The sequence below is a fragment of the Hippopotamus amphibius genome, chromosome 5, assembly GCF_030028045.1.
Source record: "Hippopotamus amphibius kiboko isolate mHipAmp2 chromosome 5, mHipAmp2.hap2, whole genome shotgun sequence".
Lineage (NCBI taxonomy): Eukaryota > Metazoa > Chordata > Mammalia > Artiodactyla > Hippopotamidae > Hippopotamus > Hippopotamus amphibius.
In genome coordinates, this window is record NC_080190.1 from 122,605,072 (window position 1) to 122,622,711 (window position 17,640).

Below are 17,640 nucleotides of genomic sequence, written 5' to 3' on the forward strand. Positions count from 1 at the left end.
TTGCGGTTACCAGAGGCAGGGGCTGGGGAGAGAGAACTGGATGCAGGTGGTCAGAAGGTACCAACTGCCAGTTGTAAGATAAGTACGTACCAGGGAGGCAGTGCAGAACACAATAAATGTGATGGATACTGCTCTATGCTACACACGAAAGCTGATAAGAGAGTAGATCCTAAGAGTTCTCACCCCAAGGAAAAAATTTTTTTTCTATTTCTTTCATTTGTACTTAGATGATGGGTGTTCACTAAACTTACTGTGACAATCACTTCCTGATGTATCAAATCAAATCATCGTGCTGCACCCTCGCACACTTTCACAGTGCTGTAGGCCAACTACATCTCAATAAAACGGGAAGAAAACATTAAAATACAAATAAGTTATTTAATCATATACAGGTAGACAGATAGGTAGACAGACAGGTAGGTAGGTAGATCAGTCTGAGATGAAAAGGGAACCACTGTCCTAATCACCTATTGAAAAGAAACAGAAGCTAGATTTTTCTCTTCCCCTCTAAATTTTATCAAATCATCGGGCTGGTCTGGAGCTTCCATTAAAGACTGCGTCCACACAATGAACACATGGCCTGATGAACTCTGGCCTCGGTTCTAATATTTTCCTTTGCTGACTCTTCAGTAAGTTAAACTTATCTTCAAAGATACCTAAACATGTGATAGAATTTAGAAAATATCTATTCACTACCTATGAAACATCTAAAAAGTATAACTTTTATTTTTCAAAAGTAAAAAACGCAAGATAAAAAAGTCAACAAGCCTATCTGAATGTAATAATTCAGCAACTTGCACCAATATTTCAACTTACTCTGGTACTGGGTTAGCTAAAAAGTTCGTCTGGGTTTTTGGTAACATCTTATGGGAAACCCCGAACGAATTTTTTGGCCAACCCAATAATTTCCGTGCTACACAGCATGGTTTTGAACCACCATCCAGTCATATATGAAATGTAAAATAATTTTAGTAGTTCTAAAGCAAAACAATAATAATAATAGACTGTTTGCTAGAGTAGAATGTGAGTCAGTTACGGGGAGAGAGGTGTTTAGGACTGATCCTGTGACAGCACTCTGAACCTACCTCATTATCCTCACCACACCCAGTAACACAGGCTAAAAGGGGGGTCATGTTTGCACAAGTCAAATTTAATGTTTCATAACTATGGCTATATTTCATAATATGTAACTTGTTTGTTAAAAATAAAAGTAATTTTACATTGTATTCAGTATATGTGTTACAAAGCAAGGTTCGCAGTACAGGAGATCAGAAACTAAAACCTCAGGAGAATTCACATTTACGTACACACCACAGGCTAGAGATCACACTGACTTGATGTGCATATACTACCCTACTTAATCTCAACACCCTTTGAGATGGGTACTATTTTTCCTGTTTTACTGATGACAAATCTGAGGTTCAGAGAAGTTAAGCTGCCTAAGGCCACCAAGCTAATAAGTAGTAGAGCTGGAATTCAAACACTTTTCTGATTTCAAAGTCTATGCTCGTCTCAAGACTTTACACCTCCCTAGTATGATTTTCAGAACTGTATGCTTCACAAGCTGCAGAGGATGTAAAGCTGAGCAGAAATGAGAAAGTAAACACCATGCAAAATGTTTAAAAAACGCAACTGAACTTACATAATAAAGATACCTCAAATGTACTTGTTTATACCCTTAAACAGTTCCGAGTTTGTCCATGATAGTGCGCTCGAGAAGATGGAGCTGGAGAAGAAGGGAAATCCACCTGGTGTCTCCCAGCGTCTGCCAGGGCACAGCCCGCCAGCGCCCAGGGACTCAGAGTCCACATACTCATACACGTCTCCTGAAGTCCCACTGAGAAATCTGTGCTCTTAGAACTAAGGAAAGCTAGAGGAGAGCAACGATTCTCATCCAGGGATGGGATAAGAGCCACACTGGATCTCCTTCAAACTGTGCTTGTCCTCCAGGGAGGACAGAAGATGTTGACACCAGGAGAAGTCTGAGGACCACTGCTCTGAAAAGATCCTGTGTTTAGTAAGAAACTAACGACGAACAAGAAAAGAACAATCCCAGGAAACTAAGACATGTTCATTTCTGCCAGGTAAGCCAAGGCCCCAGCAGCTGGCAGGTGCCCTTTCTCACACCCTCCACACTGCCCAAGGTCTTGGAAGCCCATTCCCATCACTGCAGGTGAGGCTCCCCAGGAGGGAAGCAGCTATCTCCCGGGCACCACAGGCCAGGTAGCCGAGGCCCACGTGGCCCCCACTGACCTCAGGGCTACTCCTGAGAATCTCCAAGTGTGCCCAACCTCTGAGCGCAGCTTCCCTGAAACCCCAGCGTGTCCTGAGTCCTGAGGTCCCCGGAGACCTTCCTGACCTTCACATCTCCAGTCCCACCAAGGCTGAAGCTTTTGGGTCTCTGATCTAAATACTTCTCCACCCGGGATGCCCCAAAAGGCTGTTTCCTGACCCAACCCTTTTATTTGCAGTTAGCTTCATTCCCTCTGTTCCCATTCCCTGGTTCCTGGTCCCTGGGCCAGACTCTCCTCACAGGCCTGGACCACAGGCTCACAGTGCGTCTTCTGGTTCCCCAGCCAAACCGCGCACTGTCTAGTTGATATCACTGGCTCCCCAGCAAAGTCCAAATTCTTTATAACAATATCAAACCTCTACCACCTGGCCCTGCCCTGCAGCAAACTCAATATCCTGTGCCCCCTCTAACGAACCACCCCCCAACCTGAAATGTCATCCTTGGTTCACATCCCTGGCCAAGTCCTAGCCAAACTCCTGGCACCCTCATGCACAGGTACTGCCTCTCTCTGGACACCTGTCGTATAATCACGCGCAGCCTTTCACTACACTTTATACTTGCACATATGGGTCCTGTTGTCCCAAACTGATTAAAAGTTCCATTAAGAACAACCGTTGTGTCTCACAGCTCTAAAGTCACAGGGCTGCAGTCATAGTGGAAGTTCAATACATATTTCTGAATAGCACTCCGAGTAACCTGTATATACAGACATCACTTTTCCTAGACCTAGGGCACAAACGCCAACATTTACAATGGAAAGATATCTTTGGAAATACTAGAGCTTAAAATCTAAATCTGTCTGCTTATAAATTCCATAGGATAAAAGCCCAGCTTATAAAAAAGGAAGACTTCTGCTTTTAGTACTAGGTACCCAGATCTCTCAGATACCACTGCTGTGCATGATCGTTGACTGTGACTTTCCACACTTCGCAAGTCAAGTTCATACTAACATTCAACAGTTGGTCCACTAAGTATTACAGAAGAACACATGTCGTAGCTTCCCAAAGGAAAAATAATAATTTTCTAAAAGGACTACCACAAAAACATAAAACATTGCTGGAAACCAAGTTTCAGTGTATTTGTAAATGAGAGAGAGAGAGACAGAAAGAGAGAGAACAGCATAGAAGGATAAAGAGAAGGAAAAAACATTTAGCTCCAGTGTTCATCTTCCCGCGGGCAGTAAGAACAGGGCTCCTTGCAGGCAGGACCCAGGCTTAGTTTTCTACGCACCCTTAGCTCCAGCACAACTGCTGGGACAGTAGGATTCAAGATTTTTTGAAACAGTGAATAAATGCACAAGCCAGTAAGTGAGAGAGTAAATAAAGGGAGTAACAGAAAAAGACAGGAAATGAGATTCCAGAGCAGCCTGCAAGATAAAAATTAAGGACCTCGGAATGAAGCAGCTTTTCACGAAGTGTAAAGGGAACTCCGGTGAGAGCAGCTCAGCGATTACGGCCGGCGCGGCCAGGCCGGCAGGCCCCGCGCCCCCTTACCTGCGGCACAGGCACTTTCTGCGGGGTGCTCTGGGGCGAGGGGTGGAGCTGTGCCCAAGGCTGGTGGTGCGGGTGCGGGGGTGAAGACTGGCGGTGCAGGCCCGGGTGGGGCTGCAGCGGAGGGCAGGTTGGCAACGGCTGGAAGGCCGGCGGCTGCCCCGGATGCTGCTGGCCTGGGAGCAGCCGGTCCTGGATCGCCTGGGGGTCTGTGAGGCCGACGCCGGGGCAGCCATTGGGTCTCAGGTGCCCAGCCAGCTCCCGCGGGGCCAGGGACATGCCCAGAAACGGACGGGACGGCTGCATGGTCCTGGGGCCCATGTTCCTCTGTCCGATTCCCATGGCCCCGGGGGGCTGGTGAGACGGCTGCGGGTGGGGCATATTTGGATAACTGCCGACTTCCATCGGGATCCCAGCACTTCCGGGCCGGACTTGCGGAGGAGGAGTCCCTGCCGGGTTACTCATCGCTTTCATGGGTGACATGGGAGGCGGAGAGGCGTAAGTTCCCTGAGGCTGCGAAGGATGCATAGTTTGTGTGTTCATTTGGTTAAGTGAGCCGCTGGGGTGGACGGGCTGCTGGTGCATGAGTCCTTGACCACTGTTCGACGGGAATCCTACAGCACTGGGGTATCTTGGGACGGACTGGTTCATTGGAGTATTATTCGTAAGGCCTAAATTTTGATTCATCCCTGTATTGTTAACTAATCCCTGATTTAGGTTACTGTAAGGATAGCGAGAATACTGCCCTGAGTTGTTTATAGTAGGTGAGGGGACTGTCTGGCTCCGAGAACTAAAGTTAAGGGTTTGCGGCCTCACAGCCCCTTGCGGGGGGGGATTGGGGGAGAACCGGGGGCTATGGGCGACGGATTCCCCGTGGAGAGCAGTGGGGGGGTGGTGGTGGAAGGGCTGCACCGCGTGGCGCAGGCTGGGCGCCACCCCGGGGCTCTGCGGGGGCGCATGCGACAGGTGGCCGGGGCCGGGGGCCGCGAGGAAAGGGTTTCCCTGATTGAGGCCCTCCTGACCTGGGGGAAACTGGCCCATCCTCGGCTGCGGCTGGCCGTGCTGCTGCATGGAGAAGTCCCCGCGCGCCATGTAGCCGCCCAGCTGCTGCAGGTGCGGGGGGTGGCCCTGCGCGGGGGGCCCCGACGGGGCCGGCTGGGGCTGCGGAGGTGGCGGCTGGTAGGGGGCTCGGATCTGGTCTGGCACCTGCACAGCCCGGGGGCCCCACATGGAGCCGCCGTCCACAAAAGACTGCCCCCCGTGCCGCTCGTTCTGCAGGCCCGGGTAGACGCCCAGCTGGCCGCCGCCGCCCCCGTGGGGGACCTGGGGCCCGGGAGGGGTGTGGTACTGCGAGTGGGGAGACGCCAGTCCGTTCCCAGGGGCAGTGCTCAGCATTCGGTTCGGCTGCTCCATCAGATGCATCTTCTGGGGCTCGTACTGATTATAGTGGTCGAAGTGGGTCAGCTTGGTCTGATTCTGATTCGTGGAGGGATGGTGGAGGGATGGCTGCAAGGAGGCAAAGCCTTGGTCTATCGGCATCTGCTGACCCATGGGATTCACGGGATTTTCAGGGTAACCACATTCTCCCAGGTCTTCGAGGCCTTCGCTGAAAATATTCCCATCCTCGCCAAAAAGACTCATCATTCCCGGATCCGCCATCTTCTCCCAACACGCGGCTCCTCCAGACCAGAGCTCAGGAGCTTGTCTGTGCTTCACTTCACTGAGGGTTTGTCCTCAGAGCCTATAATCCTTGACTAATCTTCTTCATGTCACTCCATATTTCTTTAATTCTCTTGGACCCTGCAGTGTCAGGCAAAGTCTGGATATAGGTCCTAGAAGGGGAGTGGGAGGTGGGGAGGGGGGAGGAAGAAAACAAAGAATTAGGAACAAATGATCAAAACTGCCAGCATTGTACGCGTCTGAATTTGGTCTCCATCCACAATACTAATCTAGCCCCCTTGCTGAGCCGTATTTTATAAACCTAGTTCACGTTAAGAGAAACTCATTAGCTTCTACCAGAAGCATTATTACGAGCGGTTACTTAGAAAGCAAGCAAAACACTAACCTTAACCTTAAATTAATCCATTCACTACACTTGCTCGCGTTCCATTCTTGGATGGAACAGAACAAAAGAGCACAACATGAAGCAGCGGCAGCTGCCACAGCAGGCCAGCAGATGTATGAATATCGCCAAGCAGCCCATCTGCTGCACGAAAGCCCTGGAAATGCTCTGGTTACCAACAGCCCGCCCTTAACCTTATTCCCCTGAGCAGTGTAATCAGATGAGCAGCCGCAGCACCGAGGGCTGTGAAAAGCTCAACTTAGTTAAATTGACTAGAGGATTAGACAAATACCAAAATCAGTCATTTCGTACAAATTGGATATTTACGGCCCACATACACCCAACTACGAAACAGCAACAGAGGCGTCGAAGGAGAACGCGGCGGCGGCAAGGATGCTGGAAGGCCCGCTGGCGAGCGCAGTGATAACTCATCTTCCCTTCCGCCCGACGGCAGGAACACACCAGGCGCGGAGAGACCGGAAGAAAGGCTTTCCTCCCCAGCAGCACGCGCCCGCCCCTCCCCCCCACCGGAGGAAGTCCCATGATAGGTTCGCCGTCCACCCGCAGGCCCGGGGCTCTGGGGATGGACCAGAGCCGTGTGACCACTCAGACAAACTCAGCTGGGCGGACAGTTACTAGAAGATGACCACTGTCATCAGTAGAGATGGAAGACTTTCCCCCAAAATGGTCAGAACTGAAACTTTTAACAGAATAAAGTTCAAAATGTCCACGCAGCCCTCACCCTCGCCTTGACCTCTTCTGGAACAAGGCAGGCCAGAGCAGGAAGGGGAGGGGGGCAGGCCCATCCCTCAGCACAAGGTGTGTGCTGACCACGGCTCTGCGCTTTAGCCAACAGTTGCGAACGGATTCTGTGTTGGATTCCGTCGGGTGAAAATAACCGATTTAAAGAATGTTTCCACAATCGAAACAGGAAAGTGTTTTTGTTGAATGCTAATTAAATCAACGACCTAATAAAGAACTAATTCACATAGGAAAAATGTCCAAAATCTTAAACATCTTTGGAATTTAACTCATTTTTTTCCTCTTTCATAAGCACATGAAGCATGGTGTGATACTGCCCAACTTGAAAAAACAGTATCTAGTTGAAGAATTTCAAAAGGGATGTTACAAACAGGCCCAGCCATAAATCCTACTGCCACACGTCCACAGGAGCATGGGAATGGGGACGGCTTGGAGGGGAGACAAGCCAGTTCTGCTGAGAACCCGCCTGCCCTATTCTAACACGCCCCCAACAAGGGGAGAACTTCGCCTCCAGAAAATGTAAACAACATTCCGGTTTGCTGTCAGAACCACAGACAGAACACCTGAGAGGGTCTCCAGGTCGGCAGTGTTCAGGCGACAGCTGTCAGCTGAAGCCAAAGGTCTCCTCACTCCGCCGCTAACTGCCATGAATTTTCTGATCTACTTTCTCCAAAAACAGAGGTCGGTGGGTGGAAATAAGGTGAGCATGAAAGCCATTTCATTTACAGACATGCTGCTTTACTGCATAGCTGCTTTAAAATCCAAACCAAAGAGAAGTCGAAATCTCCAGTGCCAAATGAAACAAATATTTATAAATTGAATTTACTCCTAAAAAGCCTACGCAGTCAGTCTTCATTTAGTCAAGGCTCATTCTAGCTTTCAAGGAAATAAATATGGGAATGGACTTGATAAGAGCGTAAACCAGCCGTGCAGACTAACCACGTACCAAAATAACCTTTCAAATTAGCTTAAGGAAGGTAACGCCCAGCCGTCCTGGATGGCCTTGTTTTCCAGGATAATGGCGTCATCCTCCAGGACCCACCACATGTCATGGGAGGAACCGCCACAGACGGGCTGGGGTTCCCAGACAGCTCCAGGGGGAAAGGAGCCCAGAGGGAGGGGGTGGCCCGGTCCACTGCCTGGGGAGGCCGCATGGAGGTGGCACTCACTTTATAAGGCTGAGCAGAAGGGGAAAGAGCTGCCTACAGGCCCGGGAAGGAACAGAACACAACACTCATTGTGAGGAATCCTACCCGACACTTGGGTCTCCAGTTCCCTGCTCCTTCCACTGAGAGGCCATTCCCCAACAGCAGGAGAAATGGCAGCATTACCTGGTACAGCAAACGTGTCGCCCACTGCAGCTGCGACCACGGTCAGGGGAAGTCCGGGCAGAGAAGTCCAAACACTACGGCTTTAGTCTGTTGTTGGTCACCACTCGCACTGGCTGGGGCAGCCACCACCGCCTTCCTGCCCCCTCCCTGACCTCAAGGCTCGGCTGGTGTCTATGCTAGGAATCCAGCTGGTAGCTGGATTTCATATTTCTGATCTGAGCTAATCGAATTAATTTATTTTGGTCTTTTTTTAATTTGATCAAGACCATTTGAAGGCCCACTTTCCCAAGTCACAGCTGCAACATTTAATTTCGTCCCTATCAAAGATATTCATTTAAAATTCCTTTTTGAAGGTTGCCCCCTTGTCTACTTTCACTGTCTACATTTTGTGTGTCTAAATCAGCGCTGTCCAATGAGCTATCACATCAAAGCCATATAGGTCTAAAATTTTCTAGTAGCCACACTTAAAAAGTACCCCCAAAAGAGTGAAATTAATTTTAATAATAATTTTTATTTAACCCAATACATGCAAAATATTATCACTTCAGCATGTAACTGATATGAGACAGTTTACATTTTTTGGTACTGAGTCTTTGAAACCCAGTATGTATTCCACCCTTACAGAATATCTCAATTCTGTGGAATGAATTAGGACACTGGAATTGCCATATATACATTACTAATAAGAAAAAAAATATCAAATTGTACACTTTAAATACATGCAGTTTATTGTATGTCAATTATATCTCAATAAAAGTTCTTTAAAAAAAAAGAATATCTCAATTCCTATTGGCCACATTGCAAGTCAAAAATGTGCACATGGTGACAATGGCTACCATACTGTACGGCACCGATATAGATTATTAAAAAGAAGAAACAGGGGCTTCCCTGGTGGCACAGTGGTTAAGAATCTGCCTGCCAAGTCAGGGGACACGGGTTCAGTCCAGTCCGGGAAGATCCCACGTGCTGGGGAGCAACTAAGCCACGCACCACAACTACTGAGCCTGCACTCTAGAGCCCGCGAGCCACAACTATTGAGCCCACGTGCCGCAACTACTGAAGCCTGCACGCCTAGAGCCCATGCTCCGCAACAAGAGAAGCCACGGTAATGAGAAGCCCGTGCACCACAATGAAGAGCAGCCTCCGCTTGCCACAACTAGAGAAAGTCCGTGTGCAGCAATGAAGACCCAACACAGCCAATAAATTAAATAAATAAATAAATAAATAAATAAATAAATAATAAAACTGTTTAAAAAAAAGAAGAAGAAACATAAGTTATGGGTGTTACCAAATAATCCTCATCATTATCACTTGGGAAATAAATATTCAAGTTGTATTTACATTGGATTTGGCTTTAAATGAAAATCAAGTTAAATCTCAAATCACATTGATATATTCAAAGTAGATTTACTGAGCCCCTACTATGATCCATGCACTGATCACAGCTGCCGGAGATATGTCAGTGAATAAAAACAAAGTTCCCTTTTGTCCTCATGGAAGTTACATTCATCTGTAAATGATGAACCTTTTAAATAAAAATTAAGATTCATGGGGTACGGTCTAAAACTTTAGGACACCGTTTTACAAAGTATTTCTTGGTAATTTATGATGACAAGCGTTTTAACTGTGTGTGATGTTATATACTAAACAGTACAGACACCTGTAATGAGGACATAATCACATGTTTCTGCTCAGCGCCCTGCTGGAAAGTCTCTTCTCTGTGGAGGCTCACCGTGGAACCAATGATGAAAAGTTAGAGCTGGCCAGCACTTTGGCGACCTCCTAATCCAAGCCTCTCTTCATTATACAGATGAAGAAACCCTTTTATGGACTCAGAGGAGTAAACACCTCCTATGAGATATTTCAATGACAGACAACTCCCAAAGACGAAAGAGAAACGTACAGATGAGATGGCAGCTCACCAGCGAGGGTTAAATATTAAAGGCCTAGACTATTAAAGGGGTCCTATTTATTCAGAGACAAGTCACCTTAGTAATTGATGAAACCACCAAACATTAGAGAGTTTCAAGAAAATCTTTACTTGTACTATGGATAACTTTCAGGAAGCAAGCACGTAATTAGTACCATATTGAAGCTACTGGTTAATATTTTGGGGAATAAGCAAGATGAATACCAGGCAGCTCCAAAAGGCAAGTAAACAGCACCCGAAAAACTGGGGACAAAAGCAGGGGAGGCACAACAAACCAAGATGAAGGAAAGAAGTTGTGTAAAAATACACATTAAGATTTTGAAGTGAAGTTCTGACTTCCTAAAGGTTACACGAACAACGCTTCACTACTGTGCTCTGCTTAAAGTAGGACAGTGGTTGTGTAGCCAAGTTTTAATTCGGTATCAGAGTGGCCTGGAAAGCTAGAAAGGAGAGGGGTGAACACAGAACACCTTTCATTTTGTGGGCAAAATACTTCCTACAGCTCAACCACTTTGTATCCGGTTGTGGAAGTAGAATGCCATCCACGTGCGGTCCATTTTTTTCATAAATCTCCAGCACGTAGGGCAAGTATGAAGTGAAAGGAAGCTGCCCTGTAGATACTGAAGACCACCTTAGTGTCCTGTAGCTTGACTTGCACTGTTCTCGTCTCTCTCCTCCACCTCCCAAGGGCCTGAGGTTTGCAACAGAACTTGATTAGGACTCTCAGGATTGGGTGGAGCACGTGCCCGCATTTCCAAGGGAGTGCAGAGCAGCGGGAAGAACACATCTCCCTACCCTCAGCACAGCCCGGGAGATGCCTCTAGACCCTTAAGGCTACAAATTGCGTCACGAGGGGGACGGACCCATAGCCGACCCGGGAACGGACAGAAGAGAAAAGGCTCTGTACCGTTGGGATTCTCCTCACACTGAGAGTCCTTCCAGCTCGATCACGAGGCCTGTGGACGGCGGGGCCCCACCCGTGGCCCCCGGTAGTGCCGGAGGGGGTGAGGAAGAGGGGGGTCTGCCCATGCTACCTGTCGCTGGGGGAGGAGACATCCATCCCATGGACAGCGACCCAGATAGAGAGGCAGGAAACGCCTCCCAGTTACAGCATCAGTCCATGACCAGTGAGTTCCAGGTGTGCCTCATGGACCACATCTTGCCCTTCCCAGACCCTCCACATTATCTTCCTCATCGGTGTGCCTGTGCTATGACTGTGCTACCCCAAACGGCAGCCACTGGCCACATGCTTCTGTTTAAAGTAATTAAAACTAAATACAGGGGACTTCCCTGGTGGCACAGTGGTTAAGAATCCACCTGCCAACGCAGGGGGACATGAGTTGGATCCCTGGTCCGGGAAGATCCCAGATGCCATGGAGCAACTAAGCTCGTGTGCCACAACTACTGAGCCTGCGCCCTAGAGCCCACAAGCCACAACTACTGAGCCCACCACAACAAAGAGTAGCCCCTGCTCGCTGCAACTAGAGAAAGCCTGCGCACAGCAACAAAGACCCAACTCAGCCAATAAATATAAATTAACTTTTTAAAAAACTAAATAAATTTTAAATTCAGTTGCTTGGTTCCATAAGCTGTATCCCCAGTGCTCAACACACCTGTGTGGCTGGTGGCTGCAGTGCACAGGTGGACAGTGCACACGTGAGACATTTCCATCATGGCAGAAAATTCCACGGACAGCGTTGCTATAGATTTCTCCCTAGAGGCAACATTCTTAGGTGAAGACCATATTAAATGGTAGCAATTCTCGCTGATGAAAAATGTTTTCTCCAGCTCAGAGATGAGAGTTCTTTCAAAGGTCCATACCTACCCCCTGTGATGAAATTTATAGTATTCTTTTCATATATCATATTTTATGTTAATTAGCTATATTTTCAACCTATAATATTTCTTTCTGTAATGTCTCCCAACATATATTTCTATTTCTTAATAAATGATTTTTATTATGTTAGGAATGATTCTCAACTACACACAATTCAGACACTTGGGAATAATTAACTTCAAAATCCTTCTCACTCACGGCTGCCATATTACCACTGCTCTTTAATGAACTACTGGCAAGCTTGATTTTAACAACCAAAAATCTACACAGCTATAGTGAGGCCACTACTTTTCTTAGTGGCTTTGTGCACCATTTTTATTCACTATTTCATTGGAAGAAAAAGATACAGAGAGTGAAGAAAGTCAGAAAGAGAAAAACAAATATCATATATTAATGTATATACGTGGAATCTAGAAAAATGCTACAGATGAACAGGTCTGCAAGGCAGAAATAGAGACACAGATGTAGAGAACAAACGTATGGACACCAAGGGGGAAAAGCGGGGGCAGGGGGAATGGGGAGATTGGGATTGACACATATACACTAATATGTATAAAACAGATAACTAATGAGAACCTGCTGTGCAGCACAGGCAACTCCACGTCACTGCACAGCAGAAACACAACACGGTAAAACAACTAGACCCCAATAAAAAAAAAAAAGAAAAAAACAAAAACAAAAAAGGATGTGAAGTCTTTCAGAAGGTCTATGTTAGTCCAAGCACCACGTGAAAAACAGAACCAGAAGAAGGAAATAAGAGTTGCGTTTATAGTTAGCTTCCATTTATATCACTAGGCAGCCTCCAATTTGGCTGCTGTTAGTTGAAGAGAGACACTTTTCGTTGTGCATAGCAAGGCTGTGCTTTTGCCAGCGTCCCCACAACAGCTCCGCTCCTTCCACCCACCCCCCCACCCCGCCAGGTGATGGAAAACCACCCTGGATCCTTCCCAGCACTCATTCACTTCAAAAATATTTCATGAGGGCCTACTTTGCATAAAGCATGAACGAGCAGACGTGGCCCCTGTCCCGTGCAGCTTGCTGTTCCAATAAGCCCCAGGGACAGCCTGCACACTGAGTCCACTGACCACCCTGAGCATCCTCCTCCCCAGTATCTCACACATCTACCTCCTCCTCCAGTTCATACACTCTCTGACGTCATCAGGCACCGTGCTTTCGTGAAGGGCAGAACGTTACAGGATGACTGGCTCTCCCAAGTCCAGTCTCAACATGCTCACACAGCTGACTGAATGATCTTGTAAGAGAGAAAATGTGTCCTCTCTCCCCTCTAATCAAAATCCTTTGAGCAGTTCCCTGGCTCCCAGGATGGAGCCCAAATGCTCCAGCAGGTGGCGAGGCACTTTGTAATCAGACCCCCATGGGCCTCTCCATTCTACTCACCAATTCCCTTCCCTCTGCCCCTGAAACCTCCACCCACACCCAGACTGGGTCCACCAAAGCACTGGGAGTTTACCGAGCATCATCCTCTCACCTCCTCACACCTTCCTCACCTCCACACCTGCCTCCTCAACCCCTCGCTGTGCGGTCAGTCTGGCCTCTTACTCATGGGCTCAGTTTCTTTGTTACCACCCATCCCGGGAAGCATCAAGACCCTCAGCCCTCCCTTCACCAGGCTGATTCTGAAGCCCTCCCTAGTATTCCCACCACACTGCGGCCAGGAGCTACCAAAGCACCAAGAGCGCCTTGTTCTGGTCTCTTTACCTGCCTCTTTCCCTGCAGACTGCAGCCTTGCCATTTGAAGGAGGGTCTTGGAACCACTGGCACCTCCTGGGGGCTGGGGAGAGATGTGGGATCCTGGGCCCACCCCCACCTCCTGCCCCGGGAGTCTGCATGTTATTAACAAGGCACCCCAGTGATTCCTGCACACCTAGAAGTCTGGGAAGTCCTGCTTGCAGACTCCAAGCTCCTCTTGAGCTACAGCTGCTGCGATTCTCCTCAAGAAAGGAATCATCAACAGCAGGTAATTACAAAGCAAGTAAAACAAAGGTATGCCACCTTACATTTAAGGGAAGGGAGTCTTGGCATTTATGACCCAAAAAGAAACAATACTGACCTCATCCAAAGAATTAGGAATAATCCTTAGTGACAAGCTTTAATTTGTCAAAGAAAAGACATCTAAAAGTGGTTTAATTTTAAAAATACATCTGTCCATCTGCTTGACAATCATTTTTGCAAGACAAAAAAAAATGCAGTTAACATTAATATCTAATGCTATGTTTCATAACACCCTATTTCACAGGTTTCTTGCAGAAACACTTCAGTTATTTCCACATACGTTTGAGGAGTCTGGATATTCTGAGCTGCCTTTCAGATAAAGATGGGTTTCTTCTACATAAGAGTCCTGGGACTAATACGTTTTCTTTCAAGGCAACTAATGAAATAGCACTTAGCTAACAGTTTATACCAAGTGCATGGTCTCAGCACTCTTTTTTTCCCCCTAAATTAGTCAAAAGGCGCATACTGTTCTATACGTTAAGTTGTGCCACTAAAGCACCAGAACCAATGTCCTCCAGAAAATGATGTTTACACCCCACAATTCAACACTGAAATATCACTCCTTGAAATCAACTCCTTCTAAGACTAAGCCCAGAGAGAAGACGGCTGACCTGTTCACCCCACCACAGACACTAGGAAAACACATCCAGGGCCCCCTTCCTTCCATACGCCGCTCCACGTGGCCCAGCAAGAGGCCGGTACACATTCCAGTAACACGACCAGCAACATTATATGGCAGCGGGGGAGGGGGCCATCACCTGTGTTCAGAGCCGCACACACCGCATCCATGTGCGTAAACATCTCTGTAAAATATGTGCAGCTACCCGTATCTTTTTAATGCCACCCTGATTAATTTTACTGTAGGTGAAGGGGAAAGCAAATGAAGAGAGACAGGTCCAGAAATAAGAAAATGGAAATTTTGTGTGTATGTAATTTATGAGGGTCTGGGAAAAACTCAACTTCAGAAATGTACTTCAACCCACTTGGCAAGGATGTGTAAAGTGCAGACTAAAGGAAGAGTAATACAAATTTTACAAAATGTGGTGATCGCTAGTATATCTTGCTCATTAATATTGTTAAAACATCCTGGGATAGTTTAGACAAAACTTGGCCAGTCTATAAACATCATGTGTTTACTAACCGACTAAAGAGAAAAGTCATCTGAAAATATATTTTCCCACTCTGATCTATTTCAAGCTACTGACTTGACACACACACGTACACCCACATGTGGGTGAAGCCAAGCCTACAAGGAGTGAGAGCGGAACAGAAGGAGGGAAGGAAGGAGCTACCCGGGCCCGCCCCCGTCTGGGGATGCCCTGGTGATCCCAAACTCCTATAAAGCAACCCTGAAGCACTGGAGGGCTCCAAGGGCAACATGCTGAGGGGCGGAAAAGCCAGTGAACAGCCGCCTGCTCCCGTAAGAACCGCGCTTTCTGTACACTTACTACAGCTGTCACTGGTTAACCAACTGATATGGCAATTTCCTACATTCTTTTGCATTTTAAAAGGTTCTGGAAAGCTGAAAGGGGGATCTGGTCTCATAGCGCAGGGGGAGTTTAAAACTGTACCCTAATTCTGCCTTGCTGAAATGCAGGGAGAGTGTGGTTAAACAGTCTCCTCTGATACACACCTCCAACGTTCTCTTCCTTCAAGGGAAAGAAAAAAAAAACCACTTCGGCAACACTGCAGCTGAAAATAATTTATCTATTTTCCCTGCGAGAGCAGAGCACGTGCGACAAGAAGGGGGCCGTATCCATCATGAATAAACCTGAGCTCAGAGCCAGACCAAGTGTCACAGGACACTGAGGGCAGAGGTCACACAGCGACCTGGAGGGTGTTCTCAGATGCCATATTTCATGCAAAAGAGAAATACACAGCAATTATATAAATCCAGTTTCCATCAGGTGAGTGACCAATATCAAAGTGAAACAGGAATTCCCTGGTGGTCCCGTGGTTAGGACTCCACGCCTCCGGTGCAGGGGACTCGGGTTTGATCCCTGGTCGAGGAACTAAGACCTGCATGGCTTGGCCAAAAAACAAAACAAAACAGTGAAAGAGAACTGTTAGGGAGGGTCGAGGAGGTCTTTGGAAGAGTATTAGAGAAAGTATTTTGGAAAACTGCACATGGTCTCAAAAAGGGAAATCTATAGACAGAAAAAATGGAAGGAAACAAATTTCATGTACTCAGTGACTACAGTATCAAATTACTCTTTCAAGAAATTATACTTGACAAAGGAAATGGAATTAAGGCTGGAATATACAGTAAACAGTTTGCATTCATTATTTCATAATCATTCTGACATATAACAAAGCTGGAAACTTTTTTCCATACATACACTTATGAACGCAGTAGGGTTCTACAATGCCGCCACAAAACTATTTGACAGTCAAAACCATTATCAAAAACTATTACAATAAAATAACTATTTTTAAAACTATCCATTTTGTGCAGCTAAATAAGCCTAATATCTTTTAGCCAAATTAAGTGTTTTCATTCATATTTGCATATAATAAAAGACAAAAGTTTTACCCACAAACTCTGTACGTGTCTGTTTTCCTGAATTCATAGCAAAGGCTCACCCCTAACCTGGCCTCTCTCCTCATTAACCAGAAATCTTCTGAGCCTCCCAATGCGCTATGTGCCATGGGGAAAGCTAACGTTATGAAATATCTTTTATATTATTCTAAGTAAATTAATTCACAACCTAAATCTGTTTCCCAAAAGCTACAATACACTCTGTAGCACATTCTTTTATTATCTGACTGCACCACCAAACTCTTCTGCATCATTGAAAGTCTCCTGTAATGACCTGCCTCCCATATTTCCCCTAAAAATTATTCGACTAGTCAATTCTAGCTTTATGTGCTTCTTACATAAGTGTACAAGATTCCTGATAGTAGGATATCATTTTAACTTGCAGGTAAACTTTTACGTTTCAGTTTGAAAAGGGATCCTATTATGTAGTTATAAATTTCTACATTGTGTCCACTCTGATCATAGATCAATATTAAGTTTACCTCAAGTCAGCAAGTAAAAGAGACTATAAGGTAAGAAAAGCCAAAGTCGGAAGATGAGCTACTACAAGGTGAGACATTTGTTTCACATAATGAGGACAGTCGAGATAGTTTAAGGCTACCAATGAAGCCATATTATTGAATTTTGTACTTGGTTTAATCAAAGAATATGAAAAGGACCAGATACCTACTCCACTTTAAAACACAGAGTTTGCTGAGGCGCCCACCCATCTGTAGTAACTCCTCTACAACAGTTGCTAATAAAATGATGATCCACAAGGAAAATCTGGATAATTAAGTTTCATCAGTTATGGTATTTACGTCAATTACACCCACCCACACTGTCCACGTTCCCCTCCCGCGTCCAGCAGATCCCTAAACGCACCAAATTCTCTACTTCATGTCCATTTCTCAGAGGTGATTTGAAAGTAGTCGCAATTTTCCCTATAAAACAATTCTAAAGAATATAAATAAAGGTTTCTAACTATGCTACCGAGCATTTAGTCTCTTTAAAGACTAGTGGCTAGGGACTTCCCTGGAGGCGCAGTGGTTAAGAATCCACCTGCCAATGCAGGGGACACAGGCTCGATCCCTGGTCCGGGAAGATCCCACATGCCACGGAGCAACTAAACCCGTGCGCCACAACTACTGAGCCCATACATCGCAACTACTGAAGCCCGAGCGCCTAGAGCTCGTGCTCCACAACAAGAGAAGCCACTGCAATGAGAAGCCTGAGCACCGTAAAGAAGAGTAGCCCCTGCTCACCACAACTAGAGAAAGCCCGTGCGCAGCAACAAAGGCCCAACGCAGCCAAAAATAAGGAAGGAAGGAAGGAAGGAAGGAAGGAAGGAAGGAAGGAAGGAAGGAAGGACGGACGGACCAGTGGCTATGACCAAAAAAATCT

The 17,640-nt window shown here is 46.6% G+C and overlaps 1 protein-coding gene across 2 annotated transcripts in view; it reads right to left on the reverse strand.

The window, feature by feature from the left end:
- CHD7 (chromodomain helicase DNA binding protein 7) overlaps window positions 1-17,640 on the reverse strand; it is a 180,797-nt gene that overhangs the window by 113,939 nt on the left and 49,218 nt on the right. For both annotated transcript variants that reach the window (XM_057734511.1, XM_057734510.1), the window contains exon 2: window positions 3,787-5,615. In XM_057734511.1, coding sequence (XP_057590494.1) covers window positions 3,787-5,442 — 1,656 coding nt within the window. In that variant the 5' untranslated portion in view covers window positions 5,443-5,615. The remainder of the gene's footprint in view (window positions 1-3,786; window positions 5,616-17,640) is intronic.